This window comes from Rana temporaria, chromosome 4, assembly GCF_905171775.1.
Source record: "Rana temporaria chromosome 4, aRanTem1.1, whole genome shotgun sequence".
Classification (NCBI taxonomy): Eukaryota; Metazoa; Chordata; class Amphibia; order Anura; family Ranidae; genus Rana; species Rana temporaria.
In genome coordinates, this window is record NC_053492.1 from 261662138 (window position 1) to 261679560 (window position 17423).

The 17423-nt window shown below is 43.4% G+C and overlaps 1 protein-coding gene across 2 annotated transcripts in view; it reads left to right on the forward strand.

Moving 5' to 3' along the window:
- The first annotated feature begins 9106 nt into the window (after window positions 1-9106).
- LOC120937182 (sine oculis binding protein homolog) overlaps window positions 9107-17423 on the forward strand; it is a 227935-nt gene continuing 219618 nt past the window's right edge. For both annotated transcript variants that reach the window (XM_040350193.1, XM_040350194.1), the window contains exon 1: window positions 9107-9512. In XM_040350193.1, coding sequence (XP_040206127.1) covers window positions 9417-9512 — 96 coding nt within the window. In that variant the 5' untranslated portion in view covers window positions 9107-9416. The remainder of the gene's footprint in view (window positions 9513-17423) is intronic.

Below are 17423 nucleotides of genomic sequence, written 5' to 3' on the forward strand. Positions count from 1 at the left end.
TTCTGTCTATGAAGGCATATATCTCTTCAGTCTTTGAATGTGTACATGTATCTCTATGATCTATGAAGGTGTATATCTTTATGATGATCTATAGCTTTCTTATCTATGAATATGTACATCTCTTCAGTCTATGAAGTTGTACATATATCTCTCTGGTCTATGAAGGTGTATATCTCTCCTGTCTATAAAGGTATACTACATCTCCTGTCTATAAAGTTGTCTCTGTTGTCTATGAATGTGTACATCTATCCATTCTATGATAGTGTATATTTCTTCTGCCTATAAAGGTATAAAACTCTCTCAATTATGAAGGTGTATATCTATGAAAGTGTTTATTTCCTGTCAATTACGCTGTTTATTTCTCCAGTCCATGAAGGAGTATATCTCTCCTACGTATGTATAAAAAAACTCCTGTATTTGAAGGTGTACATCTCTCCTTTCTATGAAGGTGTACATTTTTCCTTTCTATGAAGGTGTACAGTACATCTCTCCTTTATATGAAGGTGTACATCTCTCCTGTCTATGAAGGTGTACATCTCTCCTCTCGATGAAGGTGTACATCTCTCCTTTCTATGAAGGTGTACATCTCTCCTGTCTATGAAGGTGTACATCTCTCCTGTCTATGAAGGTGTACATCTCTCCTGTCTATGAAGGTGTACATCTCTCCTTTCTATGAAGGTGTACATCTCTCCTGTCTATGAAGGTGTACATCTCTCCTGTCTATGAAGGTGTACATCTCTCCTCTCTATGAAGGTGTACATCTCTCCTTTCTATGAAGGTGTACATCTCTCCTGTCTATGAAGGTGTACATCTCTCCTGTCTATGAAGCTGTACATCTCCTATCTATGAAGGTGTACATCTCTCCTGTCTATGAAGGTGTACATCTCTCCTGTCTGTGAAGATGTACATCTCTCCTGTCTATAAAGGTGTACATCTCTCCTGTCTATGAAGGTGTACATCTCTCCTTTCTATGAAGGTGTACATCTCTCCTGTCTATGAAGGTGTACATCTCTCCTGTCTATGAAGGTGTACATCTCCTATCTATGAAGGTGTACATCTCTCCTGTCTATAAAGGTGTACATCTCTCCTGTCTATGAAGGTGTACATCTCTCCTGTCTATGAAGGTGTACATCTCCTATCTATGAAGGTGTACATCTCTCCTGTCTATAAAGGTGTACATCTCTCCTGTCTATGAAGGTGTACATCTCTCCTATCTATGAAGGTGTACATCTCTCCTGTCTATAAAGGTGTACGTCTCTCCTGTCTATGAAGGTGTACATCTCTCCTATCTATAAAGGTGTACATCTCTCCTGTCTATGAAGGTGTACATCTCTCCTATCTATGAAGGTGTACATCTCTCCTGTCTATGAAGGTGTACATCTCTCCTGTCTTTGAAGCTGTACATCTCTCCTGTCTATGAAGGTGTACGTCTCTCCTGTCTATGAAGGTGTATATCTCTCCTATCTATGAAGGTGTACATCTCTCCTGTCTATGAAGATGTACATCTCAACTGTCTATGAAGGTGTACATCTCTCCTGTCTATGAAGGTGTACATCTCTCCTGTCTATGAGGGTGTACATCTCTCCTTTCTATGAAGCTGTACATCTCTCCTTTCTATGAAGGTGTACATTTTTCCTTTCTATGAAGGTGTACAGTACATCTCTCCTTTCTATGAAGGTGTACATCTCTCCTGTCTATGAAGGTGTACATCTCTCCTTTCTATGAAGGTGTACATTTTTCCTTTCTATGAAGGTGTACATCTCTCCTGTCTATGAAGGTGTACATCTCTCCTGTCTATGAAGCTGTACATCTCCTATCTATGAAGGTGTACATCTCTCCTGTCTATGAAGGTGTACATCTCTCCTCTCTATGAAGGTGTACATCTCTCCTGTCTGTGAAGTTGTACATCTCTCCTGTCTATAAAGGTGTACATCTCTCCTGTCTATGAAGATGTACATCTCTCCTGTCTATGAAGGTGTACATCTCTCCTGTCTATAAAAGTGTACATCTCTCCTCTCTATGAAGGTGTACATCTCTCCTGTCTGTGAAGATGTACATCTCTCCTGTCTATAAAGGTGTACATCTCTCCTGTCTATGAAGATGTACATCTATCCTGTCTATGAAGGTGTACATCTCTCCTGTCTATAAAAGTGTACATCTCTCCTCTCTATGAAGGTGTACATCTCTCCTATCTATGAAGATGTACATCTCTCCTGTCTATGAAGGTGTACATCTCTCCTGTCTATAAAAGTGTACATCTCTCCTCTCAATGAAGGTGTACATCTCTCCTGTCTATGAAGGTGTACATCTCTCCTGTCTATAAAGGTGTACATCTCTCATGTCTATGAAGGTGTACATCTCCCCTGTCTATGAAGGTGTACATCTCCCCTGTCTATGAAGGTGTACATCTCTCCTGTCTATGAAGGTGTACATCTCTCCTGTCTATGAAGCTGTACATCTCTCCTGTCTATGAAGGTGTACATCTCTCCTGTCTATGAAGGTGTACATCTCTCCTGTCTATGAAGGTGTACATCTCTCCTATCTATGAAGGTGTACATCTCTCCTGTCTATGAAGGTGTACATCTCTCCTGTCTATGAAGATGTCCATCTCTCCTGTCTATGAAGGTGTACATCTCCCCTGTCTATGAAGGTTTACATCTCTCCTGTCTATGAAGGTGTCCATCTCCTGTCTATGAAGGTGTACATCTCTCCTGTCTATGAAGGTGTACATCTCTCCTTTCTATGAAGGTGTACATCTCTCCTGTCTATGAAGGTGTACATCTCTCCTGTCTATAAAGGTGTACATCTCTCCTGTCTATGAAGATGTACATCTCTCCTGTCTATGAAGGTGTACATCTCTCCTGTCTATAAAAGAGTACATCTCTCCTCTCTATGAAGGTGTACATCTCTCCTATCTATGAAGATGTACATCTCTCCTGTCTATGAAGGTGTACATCTCTCCTATCTATGAAGGTGTACATCTCTCCTGTCTATAAAGGTGTACATCTCTCCTGTCTATGAAGGTGTACATCTCTCCTCTCTATGAAGGTGTACATCTCTCCTATCTATGAAGGTGTACATCTCTCCTGTCTATGAAGGTGTACATCTCTCCTGTCTATGAAGGTGTACATCTCTCCTGTCTATAAAGGTGTACATCTCTCCTGTCTATGAAGCTGTACATTTCTCCTGTCTCTGAAGGTGTACATCTCTCCTATCTATGAAGGTGTACATCTCTCCTGTCTATGAAGGTGTACATCTCTCCTGTCTATGAAGGTGTACATCTCCCCTGTCTATGAAGGTGTACATCTCTCCTGTCTATGAAGGTGTACATCTCCCCTGTCTATGAAGGTGTACATCTCTCCTGTCTATGAAGGTGTACATCTCTCCTGTCTATGAAGGTGTACATCTCCTATCTATGAAGGTGTACATCTCTCCTGTCTATGAAGGTGTACATCTCTCCTGTCTATGAAGGTGTACATCTCTCCTGTCTATGAAGGTGTACATCTCTCCTGTCTATGAAGGTGTACATCTCTCCTTTCTATGAAGGTGTACATCTCTCCTGTCTATGAAGGTGTACATCTCTCCTGTCTATGAAGGTGTACATCTCTCCTTTCTATGAAGGTGTACATCTCTCCTGTCTTTAAAGGTGTACATCTCTCCTATCTATAAAGGTGTACATCTCTCCTATCTATGAAGGTGTACATCTCCTCTCTATGAAGGTGTACATCTCTCCTGTCTAGGAAGGTGTACATCTCTCCTGTCTATGAAGGTGTACATCTCTCCTGTCTATGAAGGTGTACGTCTATCCTGTCTATGAAGGTGTACATCTCTCCTATCTATGAAGGTGTACATCTCTCCTGTCTATGAAGGTGTACGTCTCTCCTGTCTATGAAGGTGTACATCTCTCCTATCTATGAAGGTGTACATCTCTCCTGTCTATGAAGGTGTACATCTCCCCTGTCTATGAAGGTGTACATCTCTCCTGTCTATGAAGGTGTACATCTCTCCTGTCTATGAAGGTGTACATCTCCTATCTATGAAGGTGTACATCTCTCCTGTCTATGAAGGTGTACGTCTCTCCTGTCTATGAAGGTGTACATCTCTCCTGTCTATGAAGGTGTACATCTCTCCTGTCTATGAAGGTGTACATCTCTCCTTTCTATGAAGGTGTACATCTCTCCTGTCTATGAAGGTGTACATCTCTCCTGTCTATGAAGGTGTACATCTCTCCTGTCTATGAAGGTGTAAATCTCCCCTGTCTATGAAGGTGTACATCTCTCCTGTCTATGAAGGTGTACATCTCCCCTGTCTATGAAGGTGTACATCTCTCCTGTCTATGAAGGTGTACATCTCTCCTGTCTATGAAGGTGTACATCTCCTATCTATGAAGGTGTACATCTCTCCTGTCTATGAAGGTGTACGTCTCTCCTGTCTATGAAGGTGTACATCTCTCCTGTCTATGAAGGTGTACATCTCTCCGTGTACATCTCTCCTGTCTATGAAGGTGTACATCTCTCCTATCTATGAAGGTGTACATCTCTCCTGTCTATGAAGGTGTACATCTCTCCGTGTACATCTCTCCTGTCTATGAAGGTGTACATCTCTCCTATCTATGAAGCTGTACATCTCTCCTGTCTATGAAGATGTCCATCTCTCCTGTCTATGAAGGTGTACATCTCCCCTGTCTATGAAGGTTTACATCTCTCCTGTCTATGAAGGTGTCCATCTCCTGTCTATGAAGGTGTACATCTCTCCTGTCTATGAAGGTGTACATCTCTCCTTTCTATGAAGGTGTACATCTCTCCTGTTTATGAAGGTGTACATCTCTCCTGTCTATAAAGGTGTACATCTCTCCTGTCTATGAAGATGTACATCTCTCCTGTCTATGAAGGTGTACATCTCTCCTGTCTATAAAAGAGTACATCTCTCCTCTCTATGAAGGTGTACATCTCTCCTATCTATGAAGATGTACATCTCTCCTGTCTATGAAGGTGTACATCTCTCCTATCTATGAAGGTGTACATCTCTCCTGTCTATAAAGGTGTACATCTCTCCTGTCTATGAAGGTGTACATCTCTCCTCTCTATGAAGGTGTACATCTCTCCTATCTATGAAGGTGTACATCTCTCCTGTCTATGAAGGTGTACATCTCTCCTGTCTATGAAGGTGTACATCTCTCCTGTCTATAAAGGTGTACATCTCTCCTGTCTATGAAGCTGTACATTTCTCCTGTCTCTGAAGGTGTACATCTCTCCTATCTATGAAGGTGTACATCTCTCCTGTCTATGAAGGTGTACATCTCTCCTGTCTATGAAGGTGTAAATCTCCCCTGTCTATGAAGGTGTACATCTCTCCTGTCTATGAAGGTGTACATCTCCCCTGTCTATGAAGGTGTACATCTCTCCTGTCTATGAAGGTGTACATCTCTCCTGTCTATGAAGGTGTACATCTCCTATCTATGAAGGTGTACATCTCTCCTGTCTATGAAGGTGTACGTCTCTCCTGTCTATGAAGGTGTACATCTCTCCTGTCTATGAAGGTGTACATCTCTCCTGTCTATGAAGGTGTACATCTCTCCTTTCTATGAAGGTGTACATCTCTCCTGTCTATGAAGGTGTACATCTCTCCTGTCTATGAAGGTGTACATCTCTCCTGTCTATGAAGGTGTACATCTCTCCTGTCTTTAAAGGTGTACATCTCTCCTATCTATAAAGGTGTACATCTCTCCTATCTATGAAGGTGTACATCTCCTCTCTATGAAGGTGTACATCTCTCCTGTCTAGGAAGGTGTACATCTCTCCTGTCTATGAAGGTGTACATCTCTCCTGTCTATGAAGGTGTACGTCTATCCTGTCTATGAAGGTGTACATCTCTCCTATCTATGAAGGTGTACATCTCTCCTGTCTATGAAGGTGTACGTCTCTCCTGTCTATGAAGGTGTACATCTCTCCTATATATGAAGGTGTACATCTCTCCTGTCTATGAAGGTGTACATCTCCCCTGTCTATGAAGGTGTACATCTCTCCTGTCTATGAAGGTGTACATCTCTCCTGTCTATGAAGGTGTACATCTCCTATCTATGAAGGTGTACATCTCTCCTGTCTATGAAGGTGTACATCTCTCCTGTCTATGAAGGTGTACATCTCTCCTGTCTATGAAGGTGTACATCTCTCCTGTCTATGAAGGTGTACATCTCTCCTGTCTATGAAGGTGTAAATCTCCCCTGTCTATGAAGGTGTACATCTCTCCTGTCTATGAAGGTGTACATCTCCCCTGTCTATGAAGGTGTACATCTCTCCTGTCTATGAAGGTGTACATCTCTCCTGTCTATGAAGGTGTACATCTCCTATCTATGAAGGTGTACATCTCTCCTGTCTATGAAGGTGTACGTCTCTCCTGTCTATGAAGGTGTACATCTCTCCTGTCTATGAAGGTGTACATCTCTCCTGTCTATGAAGGTGTACATCTCTCCTTTCTATGAAGGTGTACATCTCTCCTGTCTATGAAGGTGTACATCTCTCCTGTCTATGAAGATGTCCATCTCTCCTGTCTATGAAGGTGTACATCTCTCCTTTCTATGAAGGTGTACATCTCTCCTGTCTTTAAAGGTGTACATCTCTCCTATCTATAAAGGTGTACATCTCTCCTATCTATGAAGGTGTACATCTCCTCTCTATGAAGGTGTACATCTCTCCTGTCTATGAAGGTGTACATCTCTCCTGTCTATGAAGGTGTACATCTCCTCTCTATGAAGGTGTACATCTCTCCTGTCTATGAAGGTGTACATCTCTCCTGTCTAGGAAGGTGTACATCTCTCCTGTCTATGAAGGTGTACATCTCTCCTGTCTATGAAGGTGTACATCTCTCCTGTCTATGAAGGTGTACGTCTCTCCTGTCTATGAAGGTGTACATCTCTCCTGTCTATGAAGGTGTACATCTCTCCTGTCTATAAAGGTGTACATCTCTCCTGTCTATGAAGCTGTACATTTCTCCTGTCTCTGAAGGTGTACATCTCTCCTATCTATGAAGGTGTACATCTCTCCTGTCTATGAAGTTGTACATCTCTCCTGTCTATGAAGGTGTAAATCTCCCCTGTCTATGAAGGTGTACATCTCTCCTGTCTATGAAGGTGTACATCTCCCCTGTCTATGAAGGTGTACATCTCTCCTGTCTATGAAGGTGTACATCTCTCCTGTCTATGAAGGTGTACATCTCCTATCTATGAAGGTGTACATCTCTCCTGTCTATGAAGGTGTACGTCTCTCCTGTCTATGAAGGTGTACATCTCTCCTGTCTATGAAGGTGTACATCTCTCCTGTCTATGAAGGTGTACATCTCTCCTTTCTATGAAGGTGTACATCTCTCCTGTCTATGAAGGTGTACATCTCTCCTGTCTATGAAGGTGTACATCTCTCCTTTCTATGAAGGTGTACATCTCTCCTGTCTTTAAAGGTGTACATCTCTCCTATCTATAAAGGTGTACATCTCTCCTATCTATGAAGGTGTACATCTCCTCTCTATGAAGGTGTACATCTCTCCTGTCTAGGAAGGTGTACATCTCTCCTGTCTATGAAGGTGTACATCTCTCCTGTCTATGAAGGTGTACGTCTATCCTGTCTATGAAGGTGTACATCTCTCCTATCTATGAAGGTGTACATCTCTCCTGTCTATGAAGGTGTACGTCTCTCCTGTCTATGAAGGTGTACATCTCTCCTATCTATGAAGGTGTACATCTCTCCTGTCTATGAAGGTGTACATCTCCCCTGTCTATGAAGGTGTACATCTCTCCTGTCTATGAAGGTGTACATCTCTCCTGTCTATGAAGGTGTACATCTCCTATCTATGAAGGTGTACATCTCTCCTGTCTATGAAGGTGTACATCTCTCCTGTCTATGAAGGTGTACATCTCTCCTGTCTATGAAGGTGTACATCTCTCCTGTCTATGAAGGTGTACATCTCTCCTGTCTATGAAGGTGTAAATCTCCCCTGTCTATGAAGGTGTACATCTCTCCTGTCTATGAAGGTGTACATCTCCCCTGTCTATGAAGGTGTACATCTCTCCTGTCTATGAAGGTGTACATCTCTCCTGTCTATGAAGGTGTACATCTCCTATCTATGAAGGTGTACATCTCTCCTGTCTATGAAGGTGTACGTCTCTCCTGTCTATGAAGGTGTACATCTCTCCTGTCTATGAAGGTGTACATCTCTCCTGTCTATGAAGGTGTACATCTCTCCTTTCTATGAAGGTGTACATCTCTCCTGTCTATGAAGGTGTACATCTCTCCTGTCTATGAAGATGTCCATCTCTCCTGTCTATGAAGGTGTACATCTCTCCTTTCTATGAAGGTGTACATCTCTCCTGTCTTTAAAGGTGTACATCTCTCCTATCTATAAAGGTGTACATCTCTCCTATCTATGAAGGTGTACATCTCCTCTCTATGAAGGTGTACATCTCTCCTGTCTATGAAGGTGTACATCTCTCCTGTCTATGAAGGTGTACATCTCCTCTCTATGAAGGTGTACATCTCTCCTGTCTATGAAGGTGTACATCTCTCCTGTCTAGGAAGGTGTACATCTCTCCTGTCTATGAAGGTGTACATCTCTCCTGTCTATGAAGGTGTACATCTCTCCTGTCTATGAAGGTGTACGTCTCTCCTGTCTATGAAGGTGTACATCTCTCCTATCTATGAAGGTGTACATCTCCTATCTATGAAGGTGTACATCTCTCCTTTCTATGAAGGTGTACATCTCTCCTGTATATGAAGGTGTACATCTCTCCTGTCTATGAAGGTGTACATCTCTCCTGTCTATGTAGGTGTACATCTCCTGTCTATGGAGGTGTAGATGTTTGTGTGAAGATGCCTGCAGGCAGTTAGGATAGTGTATGGGGCTCTGGTGATGTGTAGTGATGTGTGGCACACAAGCCGCGTGTATTCCTGTCTGGAGGAAGGAGCACATCCCCGATCTGCACACACAGAGGTACAGAGGAGAAGATTTTGGCATCGTGTGGCTCCTCCCCCTCTCCCCCAGTCTGGGAGGAGCTAACCCCCTCTGCCGTTCCACACAAGGAGCTCTCTCTGTCTCTCCTCCCTCTCTCTCTCGTACAGTCACACAAACGTACACACACACACCGACAGCACAACACAGCGCACACACCTACACAAAGCGGCGGCGGCGGCGGTGTCAGTGGTGTCGGGACTAATGCAGACAGAAGCGGAAGATGGCTGATGTGACAGCGGGGCACCCTGAGCCTGGCAGACTGGTACCCCCAGCCCTCCCCCAACTCTTCACCATCCCTCAAGCCTTTCACCTCTAAATCCAGAGGGGGGATCATCACTTCTCCTCTCCGCTCCCCCCTCTTCTGCACGTCCACTTTACTTCCAGCAGCCATTTCATCAGCACAAAGTCTAGAAAGCATGGCAGAGATGGAGAAAGAGGGGAGACCCCCCGAAAATAAGAGGAGCAGGAAGCCTGCACACCCGGTGAAGAGGGAGATCAATGAGGAGATGAAGGTAAGGTACCCGCCTGCCTGCCCGCCTGCCTGCCAGGGAAATGTCATTTGGTGTCGGATGGATTGGAGGTGTCAGCCCCGCCTCTTGTCAATTGACCGCCTGTGATTGTCAGAGGACTGAGCTGACACATCGCTCCTTACACTGGGCACAGTGCTCCAGAACTGTCACTTCTCAGTGCCATCCTACCTACATGGCAGCTACAGATCTGATTGGGAAAGTCACCCAGACCACACATTGCTTATCTTTGTGTGTATTGGGACTTTTCCTTCCAGGATGGCTGCGCTGTGTGCAGTGGCTGTGTACAACCATGGCCACCCAGATGTGCTCCAGAGGTTGGACTGACTCTGCTACTACACAGGCTGATGGCTGGGGAATCCCTGATCTCTGTGCTGTCATTTGTCGGGATCTAAGCAGCTGATCACACTTTCATATGGATCCTGAAATGACAATCATTAACTGCTCCATAGATCTAATCACTAAAATTCCATGTCATCTGCTTTCCCATGTCATCTGTTTTCCCATGTCATCTGTTTTCCCATGTCATCTGTTTTCCCATGTCATTTGTTTTCCCATGTCATTTGTTTTCCCATGTCATCCTGGGCTTTCTATCTTTTTAAATCTGCAGCATTCATTAAAATAAAGCTTGATCTTGCCATGAAGATTCTTGTTTAGGTATCTGTTATAGGGTGACAACTGTGTCCCTGTTGTTCTCCTGTGTGGTCACCTTATTGTGGTGGTATTGTCCACTGTTGTCATTATGATTGTAGTGGATCCAGAGCAACGATTTATAGCTGATTATATACAGACAGGACAGTTACTTCCTGTTATGGGGTGATAACTGTTTCCCTTGTGTCCTCCTGTGTTGTCACCCTGTCACACACCCCTTAAGAATATTAGGAGTATAATGTGCTGACACATTGGGGTTCATTTACTAAAATTGGAGAATGCAAAATCTGGTGCAGCGGTGCATGGTAGCCAACCAGCTTCTAACTTCAGCTTGTTAAATTAAGCTTAAAAAATAATAATCTGGAAGCTGATTGGTTTCTATGCAGAGCTGCACCAGATTTTGCATTCTACAGATTTAGTAAATCAACCCCATATTGTAGAGGTATGGTCCAGCGTTGTCACTGTCATGTAGTGGATCTAGAGCAATGGTTTGTAGCCAGTGCTGGAGTGATCGCATACAGACATGACAGGTACTTCCTGCTATAGGGTAATACATGTTTCCCTTTTGTTCTCCTCTGTTGTCACCCTGTCACACACCCCCCTTAAGAATATTAGGAGTATAATGTGCTGACACATTGGGGTTTATTTACTAAAATTGGAGAATGCAAACTCTGGTGCAGCGGTGCATGGTAGCCAACCAGCTTCTAACTTCAGCTTGTTCAATTAAGCTTAAAAAATAATAATCTGGAAGGTGATTGGTTCCTATGCAGAGCTGCACCAGATTTTTCATAATCCTGATGTAGTAAATAAACCCCATATTGTAGAGGTATGGTCCACCGTTGTCACTGTCATGTAGTGGATCCAGAGCAATGGTTTGTAGCCAGTGCTGGAGTGATTACATTCAGACAGGACAGGTACTCCCTGCTATAGGTTGATACATGTTTCCCTTTTGGTCCCCATGTGTTGTTGTCACCCTGACACACACCCCCTTAAGAATATTAGGAACATAATGTGCTGACACATAGGGGTTGATTTACTAAAACTTGAGATGCAAAATATGGTGCAGCTGTGCATTGTAGCCAATCGGCTTCTAACTTCAGCTTGTTCAATTAAGCTTCGAAAAGATAACCTGGAAGCTGATTGGTTTCTATGCAGAACTGCACCAGATTTTGCACTCTCCAGTTTTAGTAAATCAACCCCTATATTGTAGAGGCATGGTCCACTGTTGTCACTATCAGGCACTTGGTGCAGAGAGTAGATGTCCAGCAGATCTGCAGTGCTGAGATGCAAAGAAGGATGAAAGAAACTGAAAATAATTCTTGGTGATGTTGCAATGAAGGCCCTTACGAACCCATGAAAGTTCAGGTACTTCCTGTTATAGAGTGACAACTCTTCATTGTTCTCCTGCGTTGTCACCCTTTATGTAATGTGTCGGCACGCATTGTGCAGACATGGTCCACCATTGTCACTATCCGGCAGTCAGTTTAGAGCAGTGTTTCTCAACTCCAGTCCTCGAGGCGCCCCAACAGGTCATGTTTTCAGGATTTCCCTCAGATGAAGTGGCTGTGGTAATTACCAAGGCAGTGAAACTGATCAAATCACCTGTGCAAAATAATGGAAAGCCTGAAAACATGACCTGTTGGGGCGCCTTGAGGACTGGAGTTGAGAAACACTGGTTTAGAGCAATGATGCATGGAGAGTGCTGGAGTGAATGCATGCAGACATTATTCTCCTGCATTGTCACCCTGTCACATGTCCCCTTATGGATATTACCAGTGTAATGTGTTAATACACTTGGTCCACCATTGTCACTATCAGACAGTTCAAGGCAATGATGTGCAGCCAGTGCTGGAGTTTGTACCTGTATGCAGGACAAGTACTTCCTGTTATGGAGTGACAACTCTTTCCCCAGTTTTCTTCTGCATTGCCACCCTGTTATACCCACCCATAATGGATACTACAAGTGTAATGAGTAGACACACATTGTGCAGGCTTTGTCCACCTTTGTCACTATCAGGCAGTCAGTCCGGAGCAATGACTTGCAGAGAGTACTGGAGTGAGTACATGTAGACAAGACAGGTACATCCTGTTATGGGGTGACAACTGTTTCCCAAATGTTCTGCTGGGTTGTCACCCTGTGACATGCCCCATCTCATGGATACTAATGAGTAGACACACATTGTGCAGGCTTTGTCCACCTTTGTCACTCTCAGGCAGTCAGTCCAGAGCAATGATTTGAAGAGAGTACTGGAGTGAGTACATGTAGACAGGAAATGGCTAAAAAGTGATGGAGGAGATCAACAGTGCTGAGATGTAAAGAAGGATGAAAGAAATTGAAGAAAAATACAAAACAAAAAACAAAGGGTGATTGTTTGTAAACATTGCTCTTTAGCAAACAAAAATAGACAGAATCACTGGACACTTCCATCTACCTTGGTTATGATTGGAAAGCATTCCCAGGTTTGGTTATTTCAATCTTGTTGCAGTCACGGGAACTTTGTAATATTGACAGATGTGTCCATACTAATCAGGGACTGGCTTTTTTTCTGCACCCCCCAGAGAACAGTCCTTTTTCATCCATCAGTTCCTTGGGAGGCAGCTTGTATTATTTCTGGTTACAAAACATTATGTATTAATTGAAATGGTTAATTATAGCTCCGCACGCCCCCCTCCAGGGCTGCCTATATCTATCACATTGTCATTGGCTGCCTAAACCCCCCGCTTAATGTGATCTATATGGATTGCAGCTTTTAACATAGGGGCTAGAATTACAAATTAGCTAATTTTAATCAAAACATGTGAAATGTTATCCTGGCTGGATATAAAGGCTGACTGTGCTGGATCCTCTGGGTTTGTTTTGTTTATTTTGGCTGCAGGCGCTCTCAGTGGTTTGGGAGATAGTTGTTCTTCATAGCAGATGTTTGTCTGAACTAGTGGGGATGAAACAAAAACAACATTGTAAGGGGGAAAATTACACCATTTTTAACTGGTGCTTTAGTATTAAAAAAAAAAAAAAGTAAACTTTAGAGCAGTTTATAGACTTGCTAGTACTCTGGTGTAACTTGTCATCATGTGTACTGAGATATACAGTAGCAAATGGGTTAGGTACAATTTTGTTAAATTTTCTAATGTTTATTTTATACACACACACACATACACACATATATATATATATATATATATATATATATATATATATATATATATATAGTGTAGTATAAAATATAGCATATACAAGGGTTCTTCAAAAAATGTCCACACTTTAACTCTGCTAAATATAAAAAAGTGCAGAAACTTTTTTAAGACTATATATATATATATATATATATATATATATATATATATATTGTTAACCTTAGGAGGCATGCAGAATTACAGATGAACGGCAACTATTTTGATGCCATTAATGTACCGTGTCCCATCACTGGCTGCTGCAGTCTTCATTAAGTCACTTACTTTCATTAAGCGCCTGTTGCTGAGATTTCCAGTTCTGACTGTAGTCAAGGGGGGCCATTTGCTGTATCTTACCCTCCGTTCCTAAATAGCCTTGCATTGTTTTTACCGAAAGCAAGGCATTCTGTGATTTTAGGAAAATCAGATCAACGTTACAATCTCCCCTCCTCCATTATAGAATCCTTTTCTGAATGGAGGGTGGGGTACAGCAAGCAGCCTACTGAGATCAGTGTGCCACAGCTGGTACTGGAAACCTCAGTGCTGGACATTCTGCAGTGTCAGGAGAGTGTAGGCAGGGCCGTCTTAAGAGCATCATGGGCCCCTGGCCAAAGTAATGCTCTGGGGCCCCTACAATGACGACAGTGCAGGTAAACATACGGTAGGAGGCAGACTGCCTCCCCTTTGCATTTATCACTCTCAGTGCCATCATGGGGGCCCCCAATTTCAGGCAGTGTGGGCTCAAGGACCAGCTGCTTTGGGGAAAGTGCAGGGGCCCCCCATGCAGCTGGGGCCCATGGGCAGTGCCCAGGTGTGCCCTCTCATTAAGACAGCCCTGATGTGTGGGGTCAATGAAATGAAATCTCATCCCGCGCGATACAATCTGATTGTACAATCTATTTTAGATCTAACAACAAGTATGCAGTCCAAGAGCCTGCCTGCTTTTTTTGTTCTTTCTATATTATATGCAAAAATGACTTAAAGTGATTGTAAAGTGTCGCTTTAAAAAATAAACAAACTTGTTATACTTACCTCCTCTGTGCAGTTGGTTTTGCACAGATCCTCCTCTTCTCGGGTCCCTCTTCGCTGCTCCTGGCCCCTCCTCCTGATAAGTGCCCCCATAGACCCAGCAGCTTGCTACAGGGGGCACTGGAGCCAAGCTGCAGCCCTGTCTGTCCATTCAGACATGCAGCTGCCGTGCAGCCTGCCCCCTCTCTTCCCTGATTGACTAACTGACTTTGATTGACAGCCGCGGAAGCCAGTGCCCCAGACAATCAGGAAGAGAGTCCCGGACAGCAAAGGGAATTGTGGACATTGCTGGGTAGAGATGGGGCGCAGGGTAAGTGTTGGGGGGTGCTGGAGGGGCTGCTACACACAGAAGGTTTTTCATCTTAATGCATAGAATGCATTAAGATAAAAAAAACTTCTGCCTTTAAAACTCCTTTAATGCATCTTTGTATACTGATATTTTGGTATGCAAAAGAAAGTTATATTCTATGCTGAATACTAAAGTTTTTATATATTGTAGTGTCTCCAAAAAGTATGTAAACAAGAGCCTGCCTGATTGTACATAAATTGAGGTGGCTATGGTAGATCTAATGTTGATTGTAATGTGTATGGTGACATGGGTGCTCAACCTATGGCCCTCCAGCTTTTGCAGAACTATCATGCCTCTGCCATGTTTATAACTGTCACCTGGCTTTCAATGTCTCATGGGACTTGTAGTTCTGCAACAGCTGGTTGAGCACCCATAACAAACGCAGCAGCAACTGAAGGGACACATGTCATTAGTGGTCATTTATTTTGTACAACAACAGTTTTGGCCAGAGTTTGGCGTTAGTAGCCAAGTGTAGTTGGACTGGTGACAGGATGATTTCTGATTGGTTGCTGCACATTTCACACCGCTATGGCCATTCATATGATAGATAGAATTGTGAACAGTGTGCTGTGTCTTGCAGAGAAGTGGACCACTATGGTAACTATGCAGAGACCGCACATGTTTCTATTCATGCCTTCCTGGATCTCAGAATGCACCAACAACCATACTGGATACAGCATTTGCTACAAAATGTCAAGAAGGACACAATGTGCTCTTGTGCACTTTCATATCTGTAATGTTCAAAAAGCCTGGCTATGTTTCCCTTCATCTGAACAGCTTTCATCTGGGCTAGTGTAAAATAAGCCTCAGTAAGTAATCACTGCAGAGCAGAAAGAAAGGAATGTATACAGCAATAGACGGTCTAAGCTGTAAAAACTGAAACCTGAGCAGCGGCCACAGATCGGGTATCAAGGCTTTAAGGTAGGGGAAATGAAAGAAATGAAGGAGAGGGAAACACGAGAGTGGGAATGGAAAAGTCAGCTTGGAAAGTGAAGGGGTAGGAGGAGGCCCTCCTCAGGGAAATTTGGCCCAGGGATTAGGGAATTTTATCATGGTGTACAGTGACCTACTCAGGTTTCAAACCACATTGGATTGAATTGCTTCTGCCTGCTAACAGAAGAAAAAGAACTGGTGTGCAGGCTGATGCCCCGTCCACCTCCTAACAGTCATGAAAATATCAGTGTGTGTGTTGCTTAACCCTTTCACATCTTGTTACAGACGAGAAGGGGTTAAACTCATACGGCTAAAAAAGTCAGCATGGTGATTGTATGTTTTGTATCGTACGCTGGAAATCAGATCTGTGCTAATCATACTGACAGGCACCTAGCATCTTATACACTACAGTGATTTTTACAAGCAATTATGTGCTGTGATCAGCGGTGACTACACTTTACAGGATGGCTGGAGGATTTCAGAGGCACGCTACATGCTTTGGCAGCCAGTGCTTTGATGGTTTAAGCCAGAGACTGAGTACAGTAGTATTCAGTATGTATATACACAGGTAGAGTAAGGACTGGCTAGATAGGGAATATTTTGACGCAATTGGCCAGGTTGAGCATGTGTTGCAATATATGCAAAGCCAGAATTTCGCCTTTTTTAAAGTGGAGATTCACCCGAAAACTTAATTTTTAACATTAGATTCATGCTCATTTTGTCAAGGGGAATCGGGTAGTTTTTTTTAAATCGAAGCAGTACTTACCGTTTTAGAGAGCAATCTTCTCCGCCGCTTCCGGGTATGGGCTGCGGGACTAGGCGTTCCTATTTGATTGACAGGCTTCCGACGGTCGCATACATCGCATCACGATTTTCCGAAAGTAGCCGAACGTCGGTGCGCAGGCGCCGTATAGAGCCGCACCGACGTTCGACTTCTTTCGGCTACTCGTGACGCGATGTATGCGACCGTCGAAAGCCTGTCAATCAAATCGGAACGCCCAGTCCCGAAGACCATACCCGGAAGCGGCGGAGAAGATCGCCCTCTAAAACGGTAAGTACTGCTTCGATTTTAAAAAACTACCCTATTCCCCTTGACAAAATGAGCATCAATCTAATGTTAAAAATTAAGTTTTCGGGTGAACCTCCACTTTAAAAAAGGAGAAATTCTGGCTTTGCATATATTGCAACACATGCTCAACCTGGCCAATTGCGTCAAAATATTCCCTATCTAGCCAGTCCCTACTCTACCTGTGTATATATACATACTGAATACTACCATAATACTATGACCACTGACAGGTAAAGTGATAAACATTGATTACCTCGGTACAATGGCATCTAAAAGTGTGTGGGATATATAATTAAATTATCAAATTGTGATGTCTAGACGACTGGGTCAGAGCAACTCCAACACTGCAGCTTTTGTGGGTTGTTCCCGGTCTGCAGTGGCCAGGACCTATCAAAAGTGGTCTGAAGAAAGAAAACCAGAGAAGCGGCAACAGGGTCACGGCGGCCAAGGCTCATTGATGCACATAAGGTGCGAAGGCTCGCACGTGTAATCCGATCCAATAGAAGAGCTACTGTAGCTCAAATAAAAAAAAAAAAAGGGTAATGCTGGCTTCGATAGACAGGTTTCAGAACACACAGTACAATGCAGTTTGTTGTGTATGGATCTGCATAACTGTAAACCAGTCAGGGTGCCCATGTTGACCTGTGGCTGCAACCAAAAGTGCCTACAATGGGCATATGAGCATCAGAACTGG